The 25,644-nt window shown below is 40.7% G+C and overlaps 1 protein-coding gene across 2 annotated transcripts; it reads right to left on the reverse strand.

The window, feature by feature from the left end:
- Nucleotides 1–3,735: 3,735 nt before the first annotated feature.
- On the reverse strand, nucleotides 3,736–18,808 carry LOC147321540 (uncharacterized). 2 transcript variants are annotated; one of them, XM_086305558.1, is made up of 14 exons: nucleotides 16,797–18,808; nucleotides 16,073–16,151; nucleotides 15,723–15,767; nucleotides 14,978–15,022; nucleotides 13,641–13,685; nucleotides 12,803–12,847; nucleotides 12,061–12,102; nucleotides 10,723–10,776; nucleotides 9,792–9,836; nucleotides 8,206–8,250; nucleotides 7,366–7,410; nucleotides 5,373–5,502; nucleotides 5,079–5,173; nucleotides 3,736–4,876 (listed from the first exon to the last, which is right to left on the reverse strand). In XM_086305558.1, the coding sequence occupies exons 1-14, from the start codon at nucleotides 16,919–16,921 to the stop codon at nucleotides 4,865–4,867; spliced, it is 852 nt and encodes a 283-aa protein (XP_086161684.1). In that variant the 5' UTR covers nucleotides 16,922–18,808; the 3' UTR covers nucleotides 3,736–4,864. The 2 variants fall into 2 exon arrangements, 1 of the variants encoding a protein (XP_086161684.1); XR_015130973.1 differs by lacking the exons at nucleotides 5,079–5,173; nucleotides 7,366–7,410; nucleotides 8,206–8,250; ... (7 more) ...; nucleotides 16,073–16,151; nucleotides 16,797–18,808 and adding an exon at nucleotides 6,430–6,471 and having other exon boundaries at nucleotides 3,746–4,876.
- Nucleotides 18,809–25,644: the final 6,836 nt, after the last annotated feature.

A 25,644-nucleotide genomic window follows, 5' to 3' on the forward strand; every position in this document is an offset into this window, starting at 1 on the left:
TGGTCCTCATCCATGAATCTCTTTGATTACATGCAGCTAATGAAGCGCTGCTCACAGGCTCTGTTTGTCTCAGGGGTAGAAGAAGAAAGAATCCAACAACAAGCCTGGATGTCCTCTTTGAAGGCCTCGTCTGAGGGAGGCGGAGCTGCCGCCTCGGTTTCTGATTTTGGGAGGTGAGACCTTCCTGCGGGATGTTGACGATGACCACGTGTCCTCCTTATGAAATGAGGGATTAAAGTGCAGCTCTGTTTGTCCTCTCCGGGCACCTGTGGTGTAAATACGACCGCAGTAGTTTACATATCTGTAACTTTCACTGCTGCTCTCTGTCTGTTCACTTCATTATTCTTCACTCCATCCTCTGCTGCTGCTCGCTGTATATTTATATGATTCTTATCTACAAACATTTTCCATCATCCATCTATCTGTCCGTCCTCCCGTCCATCCTTGTGTCCCTCTGTCCATCCTTGTGTCCCTCTGTCCATCCTTGTGTCCATCCGTCCATCCTTGTGTCCCTCTGTCCATCCTTGTGTCCATCCGTCCATCCTTGTGTCCATCCGTCCATCCTTGTGTCCCTCTGTCCATCCTTGTGTCCATCCGTCCATCCTTGTGTCCTCCCGTCCATCCTTGTGTCCCTCTGTCCATCCTTGTGTCCTCCCGTCCATCCTTGTGTCCTCCCGTCCATCCTTGTGTCCCTCTGTCCATCCTTGTGTCCTCCCGTCCATCCTTGTGTCCTCCCGTCCATCCTTGTGTCCCTCTGTCCATCCTTGTGTCCTCCCATCCATCCTTGTGTCCTCCCGTCCATCCTTGTGTCCCTCTGTCCATCCTTGTGTCCATCCGTCCATCCTTGTGTCCCTCTGTCCATCCTTGTGTCCTCCCGTCCATCCTTGTGTCCCTCTGTCCATCCTTGTGTCCATCCGTCCATCCTTCCGTGTGTTTTGAAGTGGAAACCATCTGTTTTTGTTCAGTTAAAGATGGATTGGAGATTGCAGAGTGGGGCTTTGGCAGATCCTCTCTTCTTCTTCTTCTTGTTTATAATATTCGTCAGTCTCGGAGGACACCCCCCCCCCCCCCACCCCCAGCCCCCCAGATAAGAGGCTGCCATTAGTATTTAGTGTTGCGAACGGCCGAGGTCGTGACTGTTGCTCATTTTTCACATGTACAGAAGCTCATTGTTTGATTTTAAAGCTGTTGTGTATCACTTGCTGACATTTACTGTGTTTGTACAAAGACTTGTTTTTTTGTTCACTACAAATGAATTTTCCGTCTCAGTCCTGAAGCCGCTGTTAGCTTAGAACATCCAGCCATCTGTTTGGACTTCGGAGGCTTTTCCATCTACGTATCCTGTTTCTGGAGCCCCGCAGGTCTGTCTGGGTTCAGTATCAAGTTCATGTTTTTATTCATCACGTATAGGTAACGATGACACATCAGTGTGGCCTCACTATTACACGTGGAAAAGTAACACACAGAAAAATGAAAGAAACTTTATAAAAAAGAGTAGAATAAATAGATACAGATTACTGTAAGTACTGTAGTGCAGAGGTAGTGGTATAGTGTTGTGGTGCAGTTACCAATGTTAGGTCTGTTCTTATTGGTGTTTGTTAAAGACCTCCCAGTGCTCCCAGTTAGATCTGCTCAGGTCAGATTTGTTACAGAAAATAAAAAAATTATGTTACTAAATTAAACAAGTCCAGGAAAAGAACTTATTACAAAAATAAGATTAATGAGCAAAAATCTAATAATAAAAAAACTGAACTCAACTATGGGCCTGAAAGTTAAATCAGGCCCATCATAGTAGAAGTGAACGTATCCTTCCTGATAGCAGAGTCTATTTTAAGGATAAGGTTTGTACTCTAAGGATCCACAACATGAAAATGATTTAGACAATACAGTAATATATATATATATATATATATATATATATATATATCAAATTAATTTGTCATGGTTTTTAAAGCTCTGCCATTGATTAACAATTATTTAACCAATAGAGAGTTTACTGTAACATTTGTTGTGGAGTGCCTCAGGGGAGTATCCCAGGGCTACTTTTGTTTTCTGTTTTTACAAATGATTTCACTTTTGCTTTGGAGTAATCCACCATCGTCCAACTTGCAGGCGATTCCACGATTTATTCATCTGCAAAAAAATCCTGTTAAACAATATTTTAAATGTTGAATTAAAATGAATTGAAAACTGAGAAAATAAAATAAATTAGAAGCGTCATATAAATGTAATATTATTAATAATGGACAGGAGCATGGCCGTTGTAAAGCTCTGTAGAAAATGAATTATAATAGAGGAAACACTTGTTTTGTCACATTGAAATAAATATGTGTAAGTTGCAGAAAGCTGAGAACGAAGCAGCTAGTTTCCTCTGACCTGCAGTACAGGTGTCTGAGAAATGAACACATGCTGGTTTGGCTGAGTGTAAAAGACAGGATTCATTATTCCACAGTTCATTTATTAGAAATATCATTATAGCAAAAATGCCAAAGATTCTTTATAGCAAACGGTTATTTTTTATTGATATGCATCAATATTCTACAGACAGGTGAGTTCTGTTACTGAGGACAGTCAGAGCCATGACGGGGCATCGAAGTCACTTCCACCGTTTTTGATTTAAGAACTAAACACAACATGTTTTTGTAAAAACCTGAGATATTACTTATTTACACAGGAATTATCGTTAGAACTGATTATTTGTTGTTAGGTTTTTATGTGATGAGTCTGTGGGTCTACAGGGATGCAGTCAATCGTTTATGTAAGAAATAATGAGCTACTGTGTGTCAGGGTTCCTGTATTCTCAGTTTATGTCTGTCTTTTTTCTGTATCTTCCACTTCCTGTTTTATTGTGTAGCCCTGGTCTGTGTGCATCATGTTCAAGTCATCTTCCCATTTGTCATTCGTCAGATTAAGTCCAGCTTTTTACTCACCGGCTACTAATCGCTCGATATTCAGCCTGAGGATCTGAGTCAGTTTCATCAGTTCATCAATGTGTGTGTGTGTGAGTGTGTGCGTGTGTGTGTGCGTGTGTGCGTCTGTGTGTGTGTGTGTCTGTGTGTGTCTGTGTGTGTGTCTGTGTGTGCGTGTGTGTGTGTCTGTGTGTGTGTCTGTGAGTGAGTGTGTGTGTGTGTGTGTGTGTGTGTGTGTGTGTGTGTGTGTGTGTGTGTGTGTGTGTGTGTGTTAATCCTGGGATTAACTGTGTCTAGACTGCTCGTCTCGGAGGTCCTCCCTCCACAGGGTCACCTCCTGCTCTCCTCTACAAACCATCACAATCCAGTAGAAAACACAGTTTGATCCATGAAGGTCCAAACACGTCATCATGAAGCTGCTTCGGGATCAGCTGACCTCGTGCTGGGAGGTGATCCCGCTCTGTGATGTCATCACTGTTACTGTTGTTTTAAATGAAACTCAAACTCCAGCCTCAGGCGGGTGAAACAAGCGCGCGCACACCCACACACACACACACTCACACACACACACACACAGACACACTCACTCACTCACACACAGACACACTCACACACACACAGACACACTCACACAGACACACACACACACACAGACACACTCACACACACACAGACACACTCACACAGACACACACACACACACGCGCACACACACACACACACACAGACACACACGCGCACACACACACACACACACACACACACACACACACACACACAGACACACACACAGACACACACACACACAGACACAGACACACACACACAGACACACACACACACACACAGACACACACACACACACACACACACGCGCACACACACACACACACACACACAGACACACTCACTCACTCACACACAGACACACTCACACACACACAGACACACTCACACACACACAGACACACTCACACAGACACACACACACACACACACACACACACACACACACACACACACACACATACGTGTTTTCGTGATATATCAGTACGTATGACAAAAATGTGACAAATGGGAACGTGCCTTTCCGAAGGTCCTAGAGGCATGGGGATCTCAAAAAATTTGACCCATGCTTCCAGGAACACACCCATCTGTTGAGATTTTGGCTAGGGCTAAATTTTGGTCAAACCTGAATTTAATGCTACTTGTGAGGACACTGTCAGGTTTATGTGACTTATGAGTACCATAAGGTCACACACAGATATTTCATGTTTAGGTGAATTGTGAAGCCCATGGAAACACATAATTTTCAAGTATACATGACTTATAAGGACCAGGTAACGGTAGGTTCTGCATTTTTAGCTTGGCTCCTTTTGAGATTACAATATAATAGACATGGATGCACAATAGTAATGCTCATCAGTTGGGTAACTTCTGACAGAAATATCAGACATTTATGTGTTAATAAAACAGTAAATCTGAGCTGTGTAAAGACTTTTAAAAAAAAAAAAAGACATGGGTCAAATGTGGTCAGTCTACTTTTTAAGTCTTGATATTGTAATGCATTAATTCATTTTGTAGTGAATGTTCATGTGAATAAAAACGTGGAACATTATCTGCCTTTTTTATCATTTAATTGCAAAAAGCACCCAGCATAAACCACAGATTTATGAGTAAGAACAATGCAATACAGAAAACTGCAATACTGACATAACTGTGGAAGTAACAAAGTATCTCTCTTGCTTGTTTCTTTTTTTCTTGCATCTTTCTTTTAATGCTATGATCCTGTTGTGGCTGTAGTACCTTATGACAACCCAGTCTCTGCCTTTCAGAGCTGCCGGCTCTGCTTGGAGGCAGCAGTCACATTCCTTTTTACCTGGTACTTTGCAGCTTTTTATGAAGTGAAACATGCCGCTCAGCAACCTTCACTTCATCATTTGTCCACTTGCTTCTCACCGTCCCAGCTGTCATAAATGGAAACAAAAGAAAATATCTTAATGTGAATGCAAGAAAAGATAGAAAATATTCTAGTTTATAATGTGAATACAAAATGTTCTTAAACCTTGCTTTCTACTGGAGCACTTTAAAGGAGCAATAAGCACAATTCATCATACTTAGGTTGAAGGAATTAAAAATGACTATGTGAAGAACTAGAGGTGTAATTACATCTGGAGTACAGCATGAAGTCACAATCCCTCTCTCTGTGTTGATCTCCAGCCATAGACTTTGGTTTGGTTCACAGGCAGTGCAAAACAGCACACCTAGCAGTGAAAAGATATTGCTTATTGCTCCTTTAAGGATGCTTGGAATGAACCATTTGAAGTGCTGTGTTCTGCTGGGAATCAAATAAGATGAAATGATTTATGATAAAAGCTCTGAATAGTGTCATGTCTGAAAACAAACTTGTTCTTTGATCACAAGTATATTAACCTAAAACATTTTGTATTTTGGTGCCTTTACCCCTTCTTGGTGAAGTGTTGCTAATGTTTTTGTTGTCCAGGGTGATTGAGGCAGAGGTGCCCTTCATGTTGTCCAGGGCAGCTGAGTAAAGCGTGTGGCTTGGAACCCCCGGAATACTTGGTCCTTGAGCCTTTGAAAAGTAACAGTGAAATATGAGAATCAATGCATGCAATAGGTCTGTTTGCTTTTTTCTCTGCATTGTAGGCAAAGTCAGCGTTGGGCAGTGTGTAATTCTACATTAAGGGGCGATCGTGGCTCAAGAGTTGTAATCAGAAGGTTGCCGGTTTGAGCCCCAGCTCCGACAGTCTCGGTCGTTGTGTCCTTGGGAAAGACACTTCACCTGTTGCCTACTGGTGGTGGTCAGAGGGCCCGGTGGCGCCAGTGTCCGGCAGCCTCGCCTCTGTCAGTGCGCCCCAGGGTGGCTGTGGCTACAATGTAGCTGCCATCACCAGTGTGTGAATGTCTGTGTGAATGGGTGGATGACTGGATGTGTAAAGTGCTTTGGGGTCCTTAGGGACTAGTAAAGCGCTATATAAATATAGGATATTTACCATTTGATATGAATATTTTACATGTGAACATAATCTACTAATAATACTCATCACAGTGTGATTGTTTGAAATCGGATAGAGTGTTATTATCTTCATGACAAACATCCCTGCTGTTCAGTTTCAATGTAACACAAACTAGAGTTGTTGGTTCTACCAACTGAGAAAGGCTAAAAACAAAAAAACAAATTCATGTCCTTCACAGCTTAAAACAATCTGAGGACAATGTAACACAGAAATATCAAATTTAGTAGGAATAAAGATCAAGCTGATGCTTTAAAGGGAAAGTTAGGACTAACAAATGATATGCCAATTTCTTTCTCCTAAGATGTTCACAAACAAGTAATGCTAATGTTGAATATGGGAAACTTTCAATCAAACTGATTATTTTAATATAATCAAAGGGCACTTAATTTATGCACTAGGCCCAACTGACACATATACTTGATGCCAAATACAAAAAAATAATGTGTAACCTGTTGGAAGAATGAAGTGGGTGTGTCACTCACCAATTGGTCTGAAGGAGGTTGAGGTAGGACCTCGGCACTTGGTGTCTGCAACAAAAGACAACAATATAACGTCAGAAACATTCTCTAGTATAAATCCCGACTATTTAATTAACTACAGATCATATTTGTATCAGTGAATATTATTACAGAAGGATCTGACTTCCTTATACCAGATTCTATAGAAACTTAACACTGTACGGTTCTGCTACCCAACGATATGAGGACAGTGTAACACACACTAGAGTTGTTGGTCCTACCACATGAGGAAGGCAACTGAAACACACTCCTGTCCTTCACAGCTTAAAACAATATGAGGACAGTGTAACACACACACTACAATCACTGGTCCTACCATATGAGGACTTCTACTTAAACACACTCCTGTCCTTCACAGCTTAAAACAATATGAGGACAGTGTAACACACACACTACAATCACTGGTCCTACCATATGAGGACTTCTACTTAAACACACTCCTGTCCTTCACAGCTTAAAACAATATGAGGACATGACGACTGAACACATGTAGAGTTCACATTCCTGACCTCTAACTTCTCCTGCTGTTGTCAATAAAAGCTCTAAACCCAACACTGATGTACAGCCATCTATTTCCCCAGAAATTAAATCATGTAAACTGATCAGCGGGAGCTTATTTTGACAAAAACATGTGTAAAACGACAAAAATATCAAATTTTGTCAGAATAAAGATCAAGCTGATGCTTTAAGGGAAAGTTTGGACTAACAAATGGTATAGACAATTACTTTATCCTAATGCTAATGTTGGTTTTGGTTAACTTCGACTAAAACTGATTGTTTTAGTACAATTAAAGTGCATTTCATTTATGCACTAGGCCCAACTGACACATATACTTGATGCCAAATACAAAAAAAATAATGTGTAACCTGTTGGAAGAATGAAGTGGGTGTGTCACTCACCAATTGGTCTGAAGGAGGTTGAGACAGGACCTCGGCACTTGGTGTCTGCAACAAAAGACAACAATATAACGTCAGAAACATTCTCTAGTATAAATCCCGACTATTTAATTAACTACAGATCATATTTGTATCAGTGAATATTATTACAGAAGGATCTGACTTCCTTATACCAGATTCTATAGAAACTTAACACTGTACGGTTCTGCTACCCAACGATATGAGGACAGTGTAACACACACTAGAGTTGTTGGTCCTACCACATGAGGAAGGCAACTGAAACACACTCCTGTCCTTCACAGCTTAAAACAATATGAGGTCAGTGTAACACACACACTACAATCACTGGTCCTACCATATGAGGACTTCTACTTAAACACACTCCTGTCCTTCACAGCTTAAAACAATATGAGGACATGACGACTGAACACATGTAGAGTTCACATTCCTGACTTCTAACTTCTCCTGCTGTTGTCAATAAAAGCTCTAAACCCAACACTGATATACAGCCATCTATTTCCCCAGAAATTAAATCATGTAAACTGATCAGCGGGAGCTTATTTTGACAAAAACATGTGTAAAACGACAAAAATATCAAATTTTGTCAGAATAAAGATCAAGCTGATGCTTTAAGGGAAAGTTTGGACTAACAAATGGTATAGACAATTACTTTATCCTAATGCTAATGTTGGTTTTGGTTAACTTCGACTAAAACTGATTGTTTTAGTACAATTAAAGTGCATTTCATTTATGCACTAGGCCCAACTGACACATATACTTGATGCCAAATACAAAAAAATAATGTGTAACCTGTTGGAAGAATGAAGTGGGTGTGTCACTCACCAATTGGTCTGAAGGAGGTTGAGGTAGGACCTCGGCACCTGGTGTCTGCAACAAAAGACAACAATATAACGTCAGAAACATTCTCTAGTATAAATCCCGACTATTTAATTAACTACAGATCATATTTGTATCAGTGAATATTATTACAGAAGGATCTGACTTCCTTATACCAGATTCTATAGAAACTTAACACTGTACGGTTCTGCTACCCAACGATATGAGGACAGTGTAACACACACTAGAGTTGTTGGTCCTACCACATGAGGAAGGCAACTGAAACACACTCCTGTCCTTCACAGCTTAAAACAATATGAGGACATGACGACTGAACACATGTAGAGTTCACATTCCTGACCTCTAACTTCTCCTGCTGTTGTCAATAAAAGCTCTAAACCCAACACTGATGTACAGCCATCTATTTCCCCAGAAATTAAATCATGTAAACTGATCAGCGGGAGCTTATTTTGACAAAAACATGTGTAAAACGACAAAAATATCAAATTTTGTCAGAATAAAGATCAAGCTGATGCTTTAAGGGAAAGTTTGGACTAACAAATGGTATAGACAATTACTTTATCCTAATGCTAATGTTGGTTTTGGTTAACTTCGACTAAAACTGATTGTTTTAGTACAATTAAAGTGCATTTCATTTATGCACTAGGCCCAACTGACACATATACTTGATGCCAAATACAAAAAAAATAATGTGTAACCTGTTGGAAGAATGAAGTGGGTGTGTCACTCACCAATTGGTCTGAAGGAGGTTGAGACAGGACCTCGGCACTTGGTGTCTGCAACAAAAGACAACAATATAACGTCAGAAACATTCTCTAGTATAAATCCCGACTATTTAATTAACTACAGATCATATTTGTATCAGTGAATATTATTACAGAAGGATCTGACTTCCTTATACCAGATTCTATAGAAACTTAACACTGTACGGTTCTGCTACCCAACGATATGAGGACATTGTAACACACACTAGAGTTGTTGGTCCTACCACATGAGGAAGGCAACTGAAACACACTCCTGTCCTTCACAGCTTAAAACAATATGAGGTCAGTGTAACACACACACTACAATCACTGGTCCTACCATATGAGGACTTCTACTTAAACACACTCCTGTCCTTCACAGCTTAAAACAATATGAGGACATGACGACTGAACACATGTAGAGTTCACATTCCTGACTTCTAACTTCTCCTGCTGTTGTCAATAAAAGCTCTAAACCCAACACTGATATACAGCCATCTATTTCCCCAGAAATTAAATCATGTAAACTGATCAGCGGGAGCTTATTTTGACAAAAACATGTGTAAAACGACAAAAATATCAAATTTTGTCAGAATAAAGATCAAGCTGATGCTTTAAGAGAAAGTTTGGACTAACAAATGGTATAGACAATTACTTTATCCTAATGCTAATGTTGGTTTTGGTTAACTTCGACTAAAACTGATTGTTTTAGTACAATTAAAGTGCATTTCATTTATGCACTAGGCCCAACTGACACATATACTTGATGCCAAATACAAAAAAATAATGTGTAACCTGTTGGAAGAATGAAGTGGGTGTGTCACTCACCAATTGGTCTGAAGGAGGTTGAGGTAGGACCTCGGCACCTGGTGTCTGCAACAAAAGACAACAATATAACGTCAGAAACATTCTCTAGTATAAATCCCGACTATTTAATTAACTACAGATCATATTTGTATCAGTGAATATTATTACAGAAGGATCTGACTTCCTTATACCAGATTCTATAGAAACTTAACACTGTACGGTTCTGCTACCCAACGATATGAGGACATTGTAACACACACTAGAGTTGTTGGTCCTACCACATGAGGAAGGCAACTGAAACACACTCCTGTCCTTCACAGCTTAAAACAATATGAGGACAGTGTAACACACACTACAATCACTGGTCCTACCATATGAGGACTTCTACTTAAACACACTCCTGTCCTTCACAGCTTAAAACAATATGAGGACAGTGTAACACACACTACAATCACTGGTCCTACCATATGAGGACTTCTACTTAAACACACTCCTGTCCTTCACAGCTTAAAACAATATGAGGACATGACGACTGAACACATGTAGAGTTCACATTCCTGACTTCTAACTTCTCCTGCTGTTGTCAATAAAAGCTCTAAACCCAACACTGATGTACAGCCATCTATTTCCCCAGAAATTAAATCATGTAAACTGATCAGCGGGAGCTTATTTTGACAAAAACATGTGTAAAACGACAAAAATATCAAATTTTGTCAGAATAAAGATCAAGCTGATGCTTTAAGGGAAAGTTTGGACTAACAAATGGTATAGACAATTACTTTATCCTAATGCTAATGTTGGTTTTGGTTAACTTCGACTAAAACTGATTGTTTTAGTACAATTAAAGTGCATTTCATTTATGCACTAGGCCCAACTGACACATATACTTGATGCCAAATACAAAAAAATAATGTGTAACCTGTTGGAAGAATGAAGTGGGTGTGTCACTCACCAATTGGTCTGAAGGAGGTTGAGGCAGGACCTCGGCACCTGGTGTCTGCAACAAAAGACAACAATATAACGTCAGAAACATTCTCTAGTATAAATCCCGACTATTTAACCCTCGTTTTACCCTAGCGAAAAAAGGGACCCGCTTGGGTAACTTTGGATTTTTGATTCTCAATATATCAGTCATTTTAAAGACTAGTTGCATGAAACTTGGCCAGGATGTGTGTTTTAGGATTATTTTTGAAATTCAATGATCCCCTCTATGGTGTGGTGTATAGTAAAGAAGATTCACATATGTACTACCTCCTTTTACCCTTGTATCCGTTTGGGCCCCATTGACTCCCATTATAATCACATATTTTCGATATACTGTAATCCTGACATGCGATAATGCCTTTCTCGTGAATACCTAATGGATCTAAGCCTCAGCCTTCAAAATAAAGGAAAAATAGGTTTTGGATCAAATGAGCACAATATTAGGTACAGCACCACCATAGACATTTTCAGTGCTTTTGAATGGAGGACATGGTTATCTTACTATGCAAAATACATGACAATAAAACAGCTGACCACCATAAAATAGTCTTGATGTAGTGGAACTGATATAAGAGAGTGGTGTGAATGTGATTGAGAATATATATATATATACTGTGTGTGTCGGTCACAAACAAAACGGCCCGTAGAGCCGCCTCCTTGAAGTGAACAACGGGAGCCTGCTCCGTTTTTTTCTCCTTTCTCTGAACCTCTGTCAATGTTATTTTGCTTCACTTTGCACATGAGCCTTGTTTTTGCCCTCAGCAGAGAGGGGAGGGGTGCAAAAGCAGCCACGTGTTTGTTGAGCAGAGGGGGGAGGGGTGCAAAAGCAGCCACGTGTTTGCAGAGCAGAGGGGGAGGGGTGCAAAAGCAGCCACGTGTTTGTTGAGCAGAGGGGGGAGGGGTGCAAAAGCAGCCACGTGTTTGCAGAGCAGAGGGGGAGGGGTGCAAAAACAGCCACCTGTTTGCTGAGCAGAGGGGGGGAGGGGCAGTCGTTACTCTCCCAGTGGCATCTCAACAGAGCCGGAGGGAGAGAGAGAGATCGTTTTGGATTCAAGTGCACACTTGCAGTCTGTGAGAATAGTTTGCAGCCTTGTCTTACTAGTCATTTCTGCACAGACGCCACTAAATGCACAGACTCACGCACACACAACACGAAGCGCACGGTCAATTTAGGGGAGCTTGGAAGCTGTGCTCATCGTGCAAACAGCGCGTTATTATCGTAACGGCTGCAAAAGTTAGGATATGTCCTGTCTGCAACATCCATCTTCACCTGTTGGAAGAATGAAGTGGGTGTGTCACTCACCAATTGGTCTGAAGGAGGTTGAGGCAGGACCTCGGCACCTGGTGTCTGCAACAAAAGACAACAATATAACGTCAGAAACATTCTCTAGTATAAATCCCGACTATTTAATTAACTACAGATCATATTTGTATCAGTGAATATTATTACAGAAGGATCTGACTTCCTTATACCAGATTCTATAGAAACTTAACACTGTACGGTTCTGCTACCCAACGATATGAGGACAGTGTAACACACACTAGAGTTGTTGGTCCTACCACATGAGGAAGGCAACTGAAACACACTCCTGTCCTTCACAGCTTAAAACAATATGAGGACATGACGACTGAACACATGTAGAGTTCACATTCCTGACTTCTAACTTCTCCTGCTGTTGTCAATAAAAGCTCTAAACCCAACACTGATGTACAGCCATCTATTTCCCCAGAAATTAAATCATGTAAACTGATCAGCGGGAGCTTATTTTGACAAAAACATGTGTAAAACGACAAAAATATCAAATTTTGTCAGAATAAAGATCAAGCTGATGCTTTAAGGGAAAGTTTGGACTAACAAATGGTATAGACAATTACTTTATCCTAATGCTAATGTTGGTTTTGGTTAACTTCGACTAAAACTGATTGTTTTAGTACAATTAAAGTGCATTTCATTTATGCACTAGGCCCAACTGACACATATACTTGATGCCAAATACAAAAAAATAATGTGTAACCTGTTGGAAGAATGAAGTGGGTGTGTCACTCACCAATTGGTCTGAAGGAGGTTGAGACAGGACCTCGGCACCTGGTGTCTGCAACAAAAGACAACAATATAACGTCAGAAACATTCTCTAGTATAAATCCCGACTATTTAATTAACTACAGATCATATTTGTATCAGTGAATATTATTACAGAAGGATCTGACTTCCTTATACCAGATTCTATAGAAACTTAACACTGTACGGTTCTGCTACCCAACGATATGAGGACAGTGTAACACACACTACAATCACTGGTCCTACCATATGAGGACTTCTACTTAAACACACTCCTGTCCTTCACAGCTTAAAACAATATGAGGACAGTGTAACACACACTACAATCACTGGTCCTACCATATGAGGACTTCTACTTAAACACACTCCTGTCCTTCACAGCTTAAAACAATATGAGGACATGACGACTGAACACATGTAGAGTTCACATTCCTGACTTCTAACTTCTCCTGCTGTTGTCAATAAAAGCTCTAAACCCAACACTGATGTACAGCCATCTATTTCCCCAGAAATTAAATCATGTAAACTGATCAGCGGGAGCTTATTTTGACAAAAACATGTGTAAAACGACAAAAATATCAAATTTTGTCAGAATAAAGATCAAGCTGATGCTTTAAGGGAAAGTTTGGACTAACAAATGGTATAGACAATTACTTTATCCTAATGCTAATGTTGGTTTTGGTTAACTTCGACTAAAACTGATTGTTTTAGTACAATTAAAGTGCATTTCATTTATGCACTAGGCCCAACTGACACATATACTTGATGCCAAATACAAAAAAATAATGTGTAACCTGTTGGAAGAATGAAGTGGGTGTGTCACTCACCAATTGGTCTGAAGGAGGTTGAGGCAGGACCTCGGCACCTGGTGTCTGCAACAAAAGACAACAATATAACGTCAGAAACATTCTCTAGTATAAATCCCGACTATTTAACCCTCGTTTTACCCTAGCGAAAAAAGGGACCCGCTTGGGTAACTTTGGATTTTTGATTCTCAATATATCAGTCATTTTAAAGACTAGTTGCATGAAACTTGGCCAGGATGTGTGTTTTAGGATTATTTTTGAAATTCAATGATCCCCTCTATGGTGTGGTGTATAGTAAAGAAGATTCACATATGTACTACCTCCTTTTACCCTTGTATCCGTTTGGGCCCCATTGACTCCCATTATAATCACATATTTTCGATATACTGTAATCCTGACATGCGATAATGCCTTTCTCGTGAATACCTAATGGATCTAAGCCTCAGCCTTCAAAATAAAGGAAAAATAGGTTTTGGATCAAATGAGCACAATATTAGGTACAGCACCACCATAGACATTTTCAGTGCTTTTGAATGGAGGACATGGTTATCTTACTATGCAAAATACATGACAATAAAACAGCTGACCACCATAAAATAGTCTTGATGTAGTGGAACTGATATAAGAGAGTGGTGTGAATGTGATTGAGAATATATATATATATATACTGTGTGTGTCGGTCACAAACAAAACGGCCCGTAGAGCCGCCTCCTTGAAGTGAACAACGGGAGCCTGCTCCGTTTTTTTCTCCTTTCTCTGAACCTCTGTCAATGTTATTTTGCTTCACTTTGCACATGAGCCTTGTTTTTGCCCTCAGCAGAGAGGGGAGGGGTGCAAAAGCAGCCACGTGTTTGTTGAGCAGAGGGGGGAGGGGTGCAAAAGCAGCCACGTGTTTGCAGAGCAGAGGGGGAGGGGTGCAAAAGCAGCCACGTGTTTGTTGAGCAGAGGGGGGAGGGGTGCAAAAGCAGCCACGTGTTTGCAGAGCAGAGGGGGAGGGGTGCAAAAACAGCCACCTGTTTGCTGAGCAGAGGGGGGGAGGGGCAGTCGTTACTCTCCCAGTGGCATCTCAACAGAGCCGGAGGGAGAGAGAGAGATCGTTTTGGATTCAAGTGCACACTTGAAGTCTGTGAGAATAGTTTGCAGCCTTGTCTTACTAGTCATTTCTGCACAGACGCCACTAAATGCACAGACTCACGCACACACAACACGAAGCGCACGGTCAATTTAGGGGAGCTTGGAAGCTGTGCTCATCGTGCAAACAGCGCGTTATTATCGTAACGGCTGCAAAAGTTAGGATATGTCCTGTCTGCAACATCCATCTTCACCTGTTGGAAGAATGAAGTGGGTGTGTCACTCACCAATTGGTCTGAAGGAGGTTGAGGCAGGACCTCGGCACCTGGTGTCTGCAACAAAAGACAACAATATAACGTCAGAAACATTCTCTAGTATAAATCCCGACTATTTAATTAACTACAGATCATATTTGTATCAGTGAATATTATTACAGAAGGATCTGACTTCCTTATACCAGATTCTATAGAAACTTAACACTGTACGGTTCTGCTACCCAACGATATGAGGACAGTGTAACACACACTAGAGTTGTTGGTCCTACCACATGAGGAAGGCAACTGAAACACACTCCTGTCCTTCACAGCTTAAAACAATATGAGGACATGACGACTGAACACATGTAGAGTTCACATTCCTGACTTCTAACTTCTCCTGCTGTTGTCAATAAAAGCTCTAAACCCAACACTGATGTACAGCCATCTATTTCCCCAGAAATTAAATCATGTAAACTGATCAGCGGGAGCTTATTTTGACAAAAACATGTGTAAAACGACAAAAATATCAAATTTTGTCAGAATAAAGATCAAGCTGATGCTTTAAGGGAAAGTTTGGACTAACAAATGGTATAGACAATTACTTTATCCTAATGCTAATGTTGGTTTTGGTTAACTTCGACTAAAACTGATTGTTTTAGTACAATTAAAGTGCATTTCATTTATGCACTAGGCCCAACTGACACATATACTTGATGCCAAATACAAAAAAATAATGTGTAACCTGTTGGAAGAATGAAGTGGGTGTGTCACTCACCAATTGGTCTGAAGGAGGTTGAGACAGGACCTCGGCACCTGGTGTCTGCAACAAAAGACAACAATATAACGTCAGAAACATTCTCTAGTATAAATCCCGACTATTTAATTAACTACAGATCATATTTGTATCAGTGAATATTATTACAGAAGGATCTGACTTCCTTATACCAGATTCTATAGAAACTTAACACTGTACGGTTCTGCTACCCAACGATATGACGACAGTGTAACACACACTAGAGTTGTTGGTCCTACCACATGAGGAAGGCAACTGAAACACACTCCTGTCCTTCACAGCTTAAAACAATATGAGGACAGTGTAACACACACTACAATCACTGGTCCTACCATATGAGGACTTCTACTTTCCTGTTGGAGGTTGAGACACGACAGAGGGACAGCAGGGTAGTAGCTTGCACAAATGATTCTATTGACACAACAGGGAAGTGAGATTAATGAACTGAACGCAACAGACTCTTTCAAAATAAAACAGGAAACATGGCATGAAAATACAAACGTGGTAATATACAGCCCTAACATAAACTCCTTAAAACGATATTAATAACGTTAAGCCAAACTCAACTAACCCGCCATTAAACATAAGAAACTCAAAAACCTTAGAATAACATCAGAAACGCTGGGCCAGAGACCCAGACCGTGAGCAAATAACTATAATATTATTGATTTGTGCTGAATAAGAAAACATTAATATTATCATTTAAATCTCCCCAAGCATATCTTGTGTTGAAAAAAAAAAGTGTGTTGCAGTTAGCTACACTGAGCTTAGACTGACTGTCTCTGCAGTTGAAGATGCAGAGCACATGCAAGGCCGCAGGTCCCTTTAACTCCGGTGGGAATTTAAAAACAGTTAAATTTAACTTCTAATATCTATTGTTAAAGATAAATCTTAAGTAATTTTTTAGCATTTATCATCATTCACCACTTTCAATTTGTTCAAATCGGTTGTGTATTGTTTTAATTCCGTTTAACTAACCTTAATTAGCTTGTTAAACATACAACTTTACCTCGCGGAGCTTTCGTCGACGCATGGATATCAAAGGTAAATACATACCTCAAGATAAATCTCTCCTGAGTGCTGAAGGTCCCGGATGTGCCGTTCACGCAGAGCTCCGGCGAGTTTGTATCTTGCCGTGACCAGCAGCTCTTTGGTTGACGCTTTCGAACAATCAGATGCATCTTTACTCACTTTTTGACCAATCAGAGACGTCGTTCTATGCTCCACTGACGAAATGCTGCATCCTCTCACCAGCCACGGTCTCTCCTCGTCCATTTAACAACAAAAACACAGCAACACGTGCTGGATTTGAGGTAGGAACACTTGAGAACTGTCACAATGTTTTGCAAACTGCTGTTACAGTTAATTTCGTTCCGTTAATTTGTTTGGTTCCTATTCTGAAGTAACACTTAATACACATGGGGTTAGCTTGCTGGTCTAGTTTAAGTTAGCATGGGCATGCTGTTCACTGATAGAGTAAGGCTAAAATTGTCCTGATATTGTCAGTGTGTTATCATAAACATGCAGCACCCCTAGACCCCCAAGTTAAAATACAGATAATAGATAAGCAATTTAAGAAAATAAGTATAATGTGTATAATGATTTTACTGTCACTTTCCTGGGTCTGTTGACCCAGCGTTTTAAGTTTTAGTTTGTTTAGATGTCGATGTTTATTTATAAGTTCTTTAGGTTTGCTAAGTTCATTTGTTTATTAGATTACCCTTGTGATGTCTGTTTTATTGGGAAAGTCTTTGTCCTAAATGCAGTGAGTCTAGTTTTGTTTCCCCTTGTCCCAGCTGTTCCTCATCCCCTCATTATCTCTCTGTGTACTTGCAGTGGCTTGCAAAAGTATTCGTCCCTCTTTTCCACATTTTGTCACATTACTGCCACAAACACAAATTGTCATGGTCCTGGGTCGGTGACCCAGCGCTTTTAGTTTATTATTATGATGATGATGATGATTATTATTGTTTGAGTTCTATGTGTTATATTTGGTCTGCCTCTGAGTCTGTGTCTCTGTCTATGCTGTCACCCCGTCTGTTTGTGAATCTGTCTGTTTAGTTCTGTGTCTTGTTTGGTTCCCCGTGTCTGAGTTTCCTGTTTTATTGTGAAGGTCTCTGTCTGATGTGAGTGTGTTCAGTTTACGTTTCCCCTGTCCCGTCAGCTCTGATTCCTCCCAGCCGTGTTGCCCTCCTGTCTCTCATCCCCTGATTACTGGTGTGTGTATTTAAGCCCTGTGTGTTCTCCTGCCTGTTACTCGGTGTCCTGCTCGGCGGCTGCCGCACATCCCTTTGTCGTATGCACCCAGGTCTGTTATTTTAGTTCTTCCCAGTTTAGGTGTCTTCAGTTATTTGTCATGCCCCACTGCTTGTTTGCCACTACACCTTGTAAATAAACTTCACTAGCATTTTCATCCACTGCTTGCATCTTGGGTCCTCCTTCCTCCACACCACACGGCTCGCCTTCCCAGCCGTGACACAAATCAATTTTAATGGAATCCAATTGCAGCAAAAGGTGGTTCTACAAAGTATTGACTCAGGGGGCTGAATAATTGCGCACACCCCACTTTTCAGTTATTTATTTGTAAAAAATGTTTGGAATCATGTATGATTTTTGTTCCACTTCTCACGTGTACACCACTTTGTATTGGTCTTTCACGTGGAATTCCAATAAAATTGATTCATGTTTGTGGCTGTAATGTGCCAAAATGTGGGAAAGTTAAAGGGGGCCGAATACTTTTGCAAGCCACTGTAAGTCCTGTCCTCATTTGTTCAGTGTCAGGTCATCTGTTGTCTTTGGTGCCACGTTTCCATGTTCCAGGTATCTTTGTATCCATGTCAGGTTTCATGGTTTGTTTGTTTTTTTTAATAAAAAATATTTTCCCCAGGTTAGGTTATTGTTTAGCTTCACCTCTGCCTTTTGTTTTGTAATCTTTTAATTTCAATTCAATTTTATTTATATAGCGCCAAATCACAACAACAATCGCCTGAAGGCGCTTTATATTGTACAGTAGATCGCACAATAATAGATACAGAGAAAAACCCAACAATCATAGGACCACCTATGAGCAAGCGCTTTGGCGACAGTGGGAAGGAAAAACTCCCTTTTAACAGGAAGAAACCTCCAGCAGAACCAGGCTCAGGGAGCGGCGGGCATCTGCTGTGACCAGTTGGGGTGAGAAAAGGAAGACAGGACAAAGACATGCTGTGGATTAATAACAAGTATGATTCAGTGCAGAGAGGTCTATTAACACACAGTGAGTGAGAAAGGTGACTGGAAAGGAAAAAACTCAGTGCTTCATGGGAATCCCCCGGCTGCCTACGTCTATTGCAGCACAACTAAGGGAGGATCCAGGGTCACCTGATCCAGCCCTAACTATATGCTTTAGCAAAAAGGAAAGTTTGAAGCCTAATCTTAAAAGTAGAGATTAATAAACGGCTTGCTTTCTGTTAATATTCAAATTTTCTTTCACGTTCCTTTGTGTCAGCATTTTGGGTCCACTCCTCAAATTCATACATATGTCTAACCGTTTTTCCCCACTCGGCGACACACCCGTCGGGGGTCAAACTCTGGTAATTGGCAATTCTGTTCTCAGACATGTGAAGCTAGAGACACCGGAAACCATAGTCAATTGTCTTCCAGGGGCCAGAGCAGGCGACATTGAGGGAAATTTAAAACTGCTGGCTAAGGGTAAACGTAAATTCAGTAAAATCATAATTCACGTCGGCAGTAATGACACCCGGTTACGCCAATCGGAGGTCACTAAAATCAATATTGAATCGGTGTGTAACTTTGCCAAAACAATGTGGGACTCTGTAGTTTTCTCTGGTCCCCTCCCCAATCAGACCAAGAGTGACATGTTTAGCCGCATGTTCTCCTTAAATTGCTGGCTGTCTGAGTGGTGTCCCAGAAACGATGTGGGCTTCATAGATAATTGGCAAACCTTCTGGAGGAAACCTGGTCTTATAAGGAGAGACGGCAGCTCTCATTTCTAGAAATATGGACAAATTAATTAAACCCCCCATAATATGACTATCCAGAGTTGGGACCAGGAAGCAGAGTTGCAGTCTTACACGCCTCTCTGCAGCTTCTCTCCTCCTGCTACCCCCCCAAAAACCCATCTCCATAGAGACTGTGTCAGCTTCCAAAAAGACAAAAAACAAACTAAAAACCAGCAACAAACAACTTAAACATAAACAATTACAAAGAAAGAACAATACAGTATCCACATCCTAACTAAAGAGTAAAACAGTGAAATGTGGATTATTAAATATTAGGTCTCTCTCCTCCAAGTCTCTGTTAGTACATGACTTAATAATTGATCAACAAATTGATTTACTCTGCCTTACAGAAACCTGGTTGCAGCAGGATGATTATGTTAGTTTAAATGAATCAACACCCCCGAGTCATTCTAACTACCAGAAACCTCGAAGCACAGGCCGAGGGGGCGGTGTGGCAGCAATTTTTCACACCAGCCTATTAATTAATGAAAGACCAAGACAGACTTTTAATTCATTTGAAAGCCTGATGCTTAGCATTGTCCACCCCAGCTGAAAATTTTTAGAAACCAGTCTTATTTGTTATCATCTAATTGTCCACCTGGGCCTTACACAGAGTTTCTCTCTGATTTCTCAGACTTTTTATCTGATTTAGTGCTCAGCTCAGATAAAATAATTATTGTGGGTGATTTTAACATCCATGTAGATGCTAAGAATGACAGCCTCAACATGGCATTTAATCTGTTATTAGACTCAATTGGCTTCTCTCAACATGTAAAAGAACCCACCCACCACTTTAATCACACTCTAGATCTTGTTTTTAACATATGGCATAGAAACTGAACATTTAACAGTGTTTCCTGAAAACCCTCTCCTGTCTGATCATTTCCTGATAACATTTACATTTACAATAATTGATTACACAGCAGTGGAGAGTAGACTTTATCACAGATGTCTTTCTGAAAGCGCTGTAACTATGTTTAAGAATGTAATCCACCCACTGTTATCATCTTCAATGACCTGTACCAACACAGAGCAGAGCAGCTATCTGAACGCTACCCCAACAGAGGTCAATTATCTTGTTAATAATAATTTTACCTCCTCACTACATATGACTCTGGATACTGTAGCTCCTGTGAAAACTAAGGTCTCAGATCAGAAGTACCTGACTCTGTGGTATAATTCTCAAACACGTAGCCTAAAGCAGATGACTCGTAAGCTGGAGAGGAAATGGCGTGTCACAAATTTAGAGGATCATCATAATTGGAGAAATATTTTGCTGATTTATAAGAAAGCCCCCCGCAAAGCCAGAACATCTTACTATTTGTCACTGATTGAAGACAATAAGAACAACCCCAGGTTTCTCTTCAGCACTGTAGCCAGGCTGACAAACAGTCAGAGCTCTTTTGAGCCAACCATCGTTAACTAGTAATGACTTCATGAACTTCTTCACAAATAAAATTCTTATCATTAGAGAAAAAAATTACCAATAATCATCCCACAGATGTAACATTATCTACAGCTACTTTTAGTACCGTTGATGTTAAGTTAGACTCTTTTTCTCCAATTGATCTTTCTGAGTTAACTTCAATAATTACTTCCTCCAATCCTCCGTGTCTTTTAGACCCCATTCCTACAAAACTGCTCAAAGAAGTCCTGCCATTAATTAATGCTTCAATCTTAAATATGATCAACCTATCTCTAATAATCGGCTATGTACCACAGGCCTTCAAGCTGGCTGTAGTTAAACCTTTACTCAAAAAGCCATCTCTAGACCCAGCAGTCTTAGCTAATTATAGGCCAATCTCCAACCTTCCTTTCATATCAAAAATCCTTGAAAGAGTAGTTGTCAAACAGCTAACAGATCATCTGCAGAGGAATGGCTTATTTGAAGAGTTTCAGTCAGGTTTCAGAGTTCATCACAGCACAGAAACCGCTTTAGCGAAGGTTACAAATGATCTTCTTATGGCCTCTGACAGTGGACTCATCTCTGTGCTTGTCCTGCTAGGCCTTAGTGCAGCGTTCGATACTGTTGACCATAATATCCTATTAGAGCGATTAGAGCATGCTGTAGATATTACAGGTACTGCACTCCAGTGGTTTGTATCATATCTGTCTAATAGACTACAATTTGTTCATGTAAATGGAGAGTCCTCTTCACCCACTAAGGTCAATTATGGAGTTCCACAGGGTTCAGTGCTAGGACCAATTCTGTTTACATTATACATGCTTCCCCTAGGCAGTATCATTAGAAGACATAGCATACATTTTCACTGCTATGCAGATGACACCCAGCTCTATCTGTCCATGAAGCCAGATAACACACACCAATTAGTTAAAGTGCAGGAATGTCTTAAAGACATAAAGACCTGGATGGCCGCTAACTTTCTGCTTCTTAATTCAGATCAAACTGAGGTTATTGTACTCGGCCCTGAAAATCTTAGAAATATGGTATCTAACCAGATTCTTACTCTGGATGGCATTACCTTGGCCTCCAGTTATACTGTGAGGAACCTTGGAGTCATTTTTGACCAAGACATGTCCTTCAATGCACATATTAAACAAATATGTAAGACTGCTTTCTTTCATTTGTGCAACATCTCTAAAGTTAGAAATATCCTGTCTCTTAGTGACGCTGAAAAACTAGTTCATGCATTTGTTACTTCCAGGCTGGACTACTGTAATTCATTATTATCAGAATGTCCTAAAAACTCCCTGAAAAGCCTTCAGCTAATCCAAAATGCTGCAGCAAGAGTACTGACAGGGACTAGAAACAGAGCAGATTTCTCCTGTTTTGGCTTCCCTTCATTGGCTTCCTGTTAAATCCAGAATTAAATTCAAAATTCTACTCCTCACATACAAGGTCTTAAATAATCAGGCCCCATCTTATCTTAATGACCTTGTAGTACCATATCACCCTATTAGAGCACTTCGCTCTCACACTGCAGGCTTACTTGTTGTTCCTAGAGTATTTAAAAGTAGAATGGGAGGCAGAGCCTTCAGTTTTCAGGCCCCTTTTCTGTGGAACCAGCTTCCAGTTTGGATTCGGGAGACAGACACTATCTCTACTTTCAAGATTAGGCTTAAAACGTTCCTTTTAGCTGAAGCATATAGTTAGGGCTGGACCAGGTGACCCTGAATCCTCCCTTAGTTATGCTGCAATAGACGTAGGCAGCCGGGGATTCCCATGATGCATTGAGTTTTTCCTTTCCAGTCACCTTTCTCATTCAGTATGTGTTAATAGACCTCTCTGCATTGAATCATATCTGTTATTAACCTCTGTCTCTCTTCCACAGCATGTCTTTCATCCTGTTTTCCTTCTCTCACCCCAACCAGTCGCAACAGATGGCCGCCCCTCCCTGAGCCTGGTTCTGCCAGAGGTTTCTTCCTGTTAAAAGGGAGTTTTTCCTTCCCACTGTCGCCAAAGCGCTTGCTCATAGGTGGTCATATGATTGTTGGGTTTTTCTCTGTATCTATGAAGCGCCTTGAGGCGACTTTTTTTGTGATTTGGTGCTATATAAATAAAATTGAATTGAAATTGAATTGTACTTCTGTGACATTTACAGTTGCTTAGTTAATTAAGTGACTTAATTACTCACTTTTATTTACTAATTGAATTACTAAATGAAGCTGGAATTGTGCATTCTGCAGTTTTTAATAGTGTGTTATTAGTTTTTAAAGAAACAATATGCATTTTATACTATATTGTAAAAAGTATAAGGTAAGTTGAATTTAAAATATAATTAATAAAGTGTTGACTTTTTTCATCAATTCTTGTAGATACACAGAGTCGAGACTGAGCCTGATGATCATACTGAATCAGATGACAGCGGCAGGAATCTCCAAGTTCAACTGCAGATTGCAGATGCAATTATATTAATGTAGATTAATATAAACTCTTCAAGGGTCAAAATCTGCACACACATCATTCTGCATAGTGAAGGTCAGACAATTTGTGCATTGATCTTGAGAAGTAAGACTCATTAATTAATAGTAATATAATTAGACAAATGTTGAAACTTTATATTTCGATACATTTTGTCAACAACAAAAGAAACCAAGCTGTGCAGGTACTGATAACTGAATCTAAAGACCTTCATTTTTGTCAAGATTTGCCTGATTTAACTGTTGTTACCCTTGCTTATAGCTCACCTTAATATGTATAAAAATGTGAAAAGTTTTTGATGTGTGTTAGAATGATTGTTTAATTGGCAAGGTTTGAACGAACAATTTTCAGAAGCCTCAAAATTCATCTGTTACTATTCCACGAATGATTGAAATAAAGTTCACCTCCATTTCAACATTGAATACGACTTTGGACATAAGAACTAAAAGGTGCTGTCCACGCATGTGTCCGCTAAGCCCCAGAAGGGTATAACCTGGGTCAAATGTGTTATTGTGTCTGACACACCTACAATATGAGGACTCGCAGAGTGACGTCACTGAAAGTGTGTTTAAAGTGTGTTAAGTTCCAAAACTGGCCAGTAGGCGGCGAAACTGAAAGTGAGCAAAAACGCTAAACACACTTAAACACACTTTTTCATAAAATTGTGATGTTTCAGGACTTTCGAGATTTTTGGTTTGGGAGCATGTTGGGAGCCTCTAGAACACTTTAGAAGGCTCAGAAAAATGAGGACCTCAAAAATGTCCTCATTTTTCTGAGCGTCCTCATTTTGTGAGTGTGTTATCATAAAATTGTCCTAAGATGTCATGAAAACAAGTACACACAGACACACACGCGCACACACACACACACACACACACACACACACACACACACACACACACACAGACACACACGCGCACACACACACACACACACACACACACACACACACAGACACACACACAGACACACACACACACAGACACACACACACACACACAGACACACACACACACACACACACACACACACAGACACACACGCGCACACACACACACACACACACACACACACACAGACACACACACAGACACACACACACACAGACACACACACACACACACACACACACACACACACACACACACACACAGCTGAGAGCTGCTGATGGGGACGTGATGTTTGTAAGGATCTACGTCTGCATTCTTCCTCGGTCAGCTCTGTTTATGCTTTCTCTCACTGAGGCACATCAAGGATCCCATAGATCCTGACACAGATCCCGGAGGAACCTCGCAACATCGACAAATTCCTCCTGGACTGGAAGGCCTTCAAGCACGCTGCAGTCTATTCAAAGACCCAGAACCTGTTTGTAAAGGTGGACTTCACTCAAACACCTCAACACCTGCGTTACTGGCTTCTGTAACCTTCGCCAGTACATCATGAATCCCTGTGAGGATCATTTCTTCGTTTTCAAGGACCCCTGCAGTCTCCTGTAACGTGGCTGAAGCTGTGAGGACCTGTCAGAACCCAGAGTTCTACTTTGTCTGTCCTCCATCGTCTGGTTTCTCCTCTGTGTGAAAAGCTGCTGCTGCCTGTGTTCCTCATGTAAGCGGTTCCTCTTTCTGCTGCCAGGTTGTTTTCGTCCTGTGATGAGCTGCTTCCTCTCTTCCTGTACCTCAGTCTGAGTGTCTGAACTTCCACCTGGTCTCCAGCGGTTTTCCCTCTGTGATTGGCTGTAGTCACAGAAACATCCTCGAGGACCCTCCGCTCTTAAATATCTTTTAGACTTGTGGAGCACCTCGACTCAACCTCAAGGTGCTCCGTTACTTTCTTAAGGACATTTGGGAAGTCTTGAAAGAACAAAATCCGTGTGAGCTTTTCCTCGTTCAGTGACCATGAAATCCTCCTTCCAGGACCTCGTCCTCTACTTTTGAGCTTCATTACATGATGAACGTCATTCCGGATGACTTCAAGTGATTCAAGGACCTCCTCAAATACAGCTGAATCCTCCATAAGGACT

The sequence above is a fragment of the Aulonocara sp. 'chitande type north' Nkhata Bay genome, linkage group LG9 (assembly GCF_057382095.1).
Source record: "Aulonocara sp. 'chitande type north' Nkhata Bay isolate Kocher_YH1m ecotype deep benthic linkage group LG9, A_spYH_male_GT1.1, whole genome shotgun sequence".
Classification (NCBI taxonomy): domain Eukaryota; kingdom Metazoa; phylum Chordata; class Actinopteri; order Cichliformes; family Cichlidae; genus Aulonocara; species Aulonocara sp. 'chitande type north' Nkhata Bay.

Bases quoted from the DNA above. Each gene is read 5' to 3' on its own strand.
- LOC147321540 (XM_086305558.1), bottom strand. From the start codon at position 16,921: ATGCATCTGATTGTTCGAAAGCGTCAACCAAAGAGCTGCTGGTCACGG. The intron at 15,023-15,722 runs GTGAGTGACACA...CTTTTGTTGCAG, and splicing joins AACCTCCTTCAGACCAATTG to ACACCAGGTGCCGAGGTCCT. The intron at 8,251-9,791 runs GTGAGTGACACA...CTTTTGTTGCAG, and splicing joins AACCTCCTTCAGACCAATTG to ACACCAGGTGCCGAGGTCCT.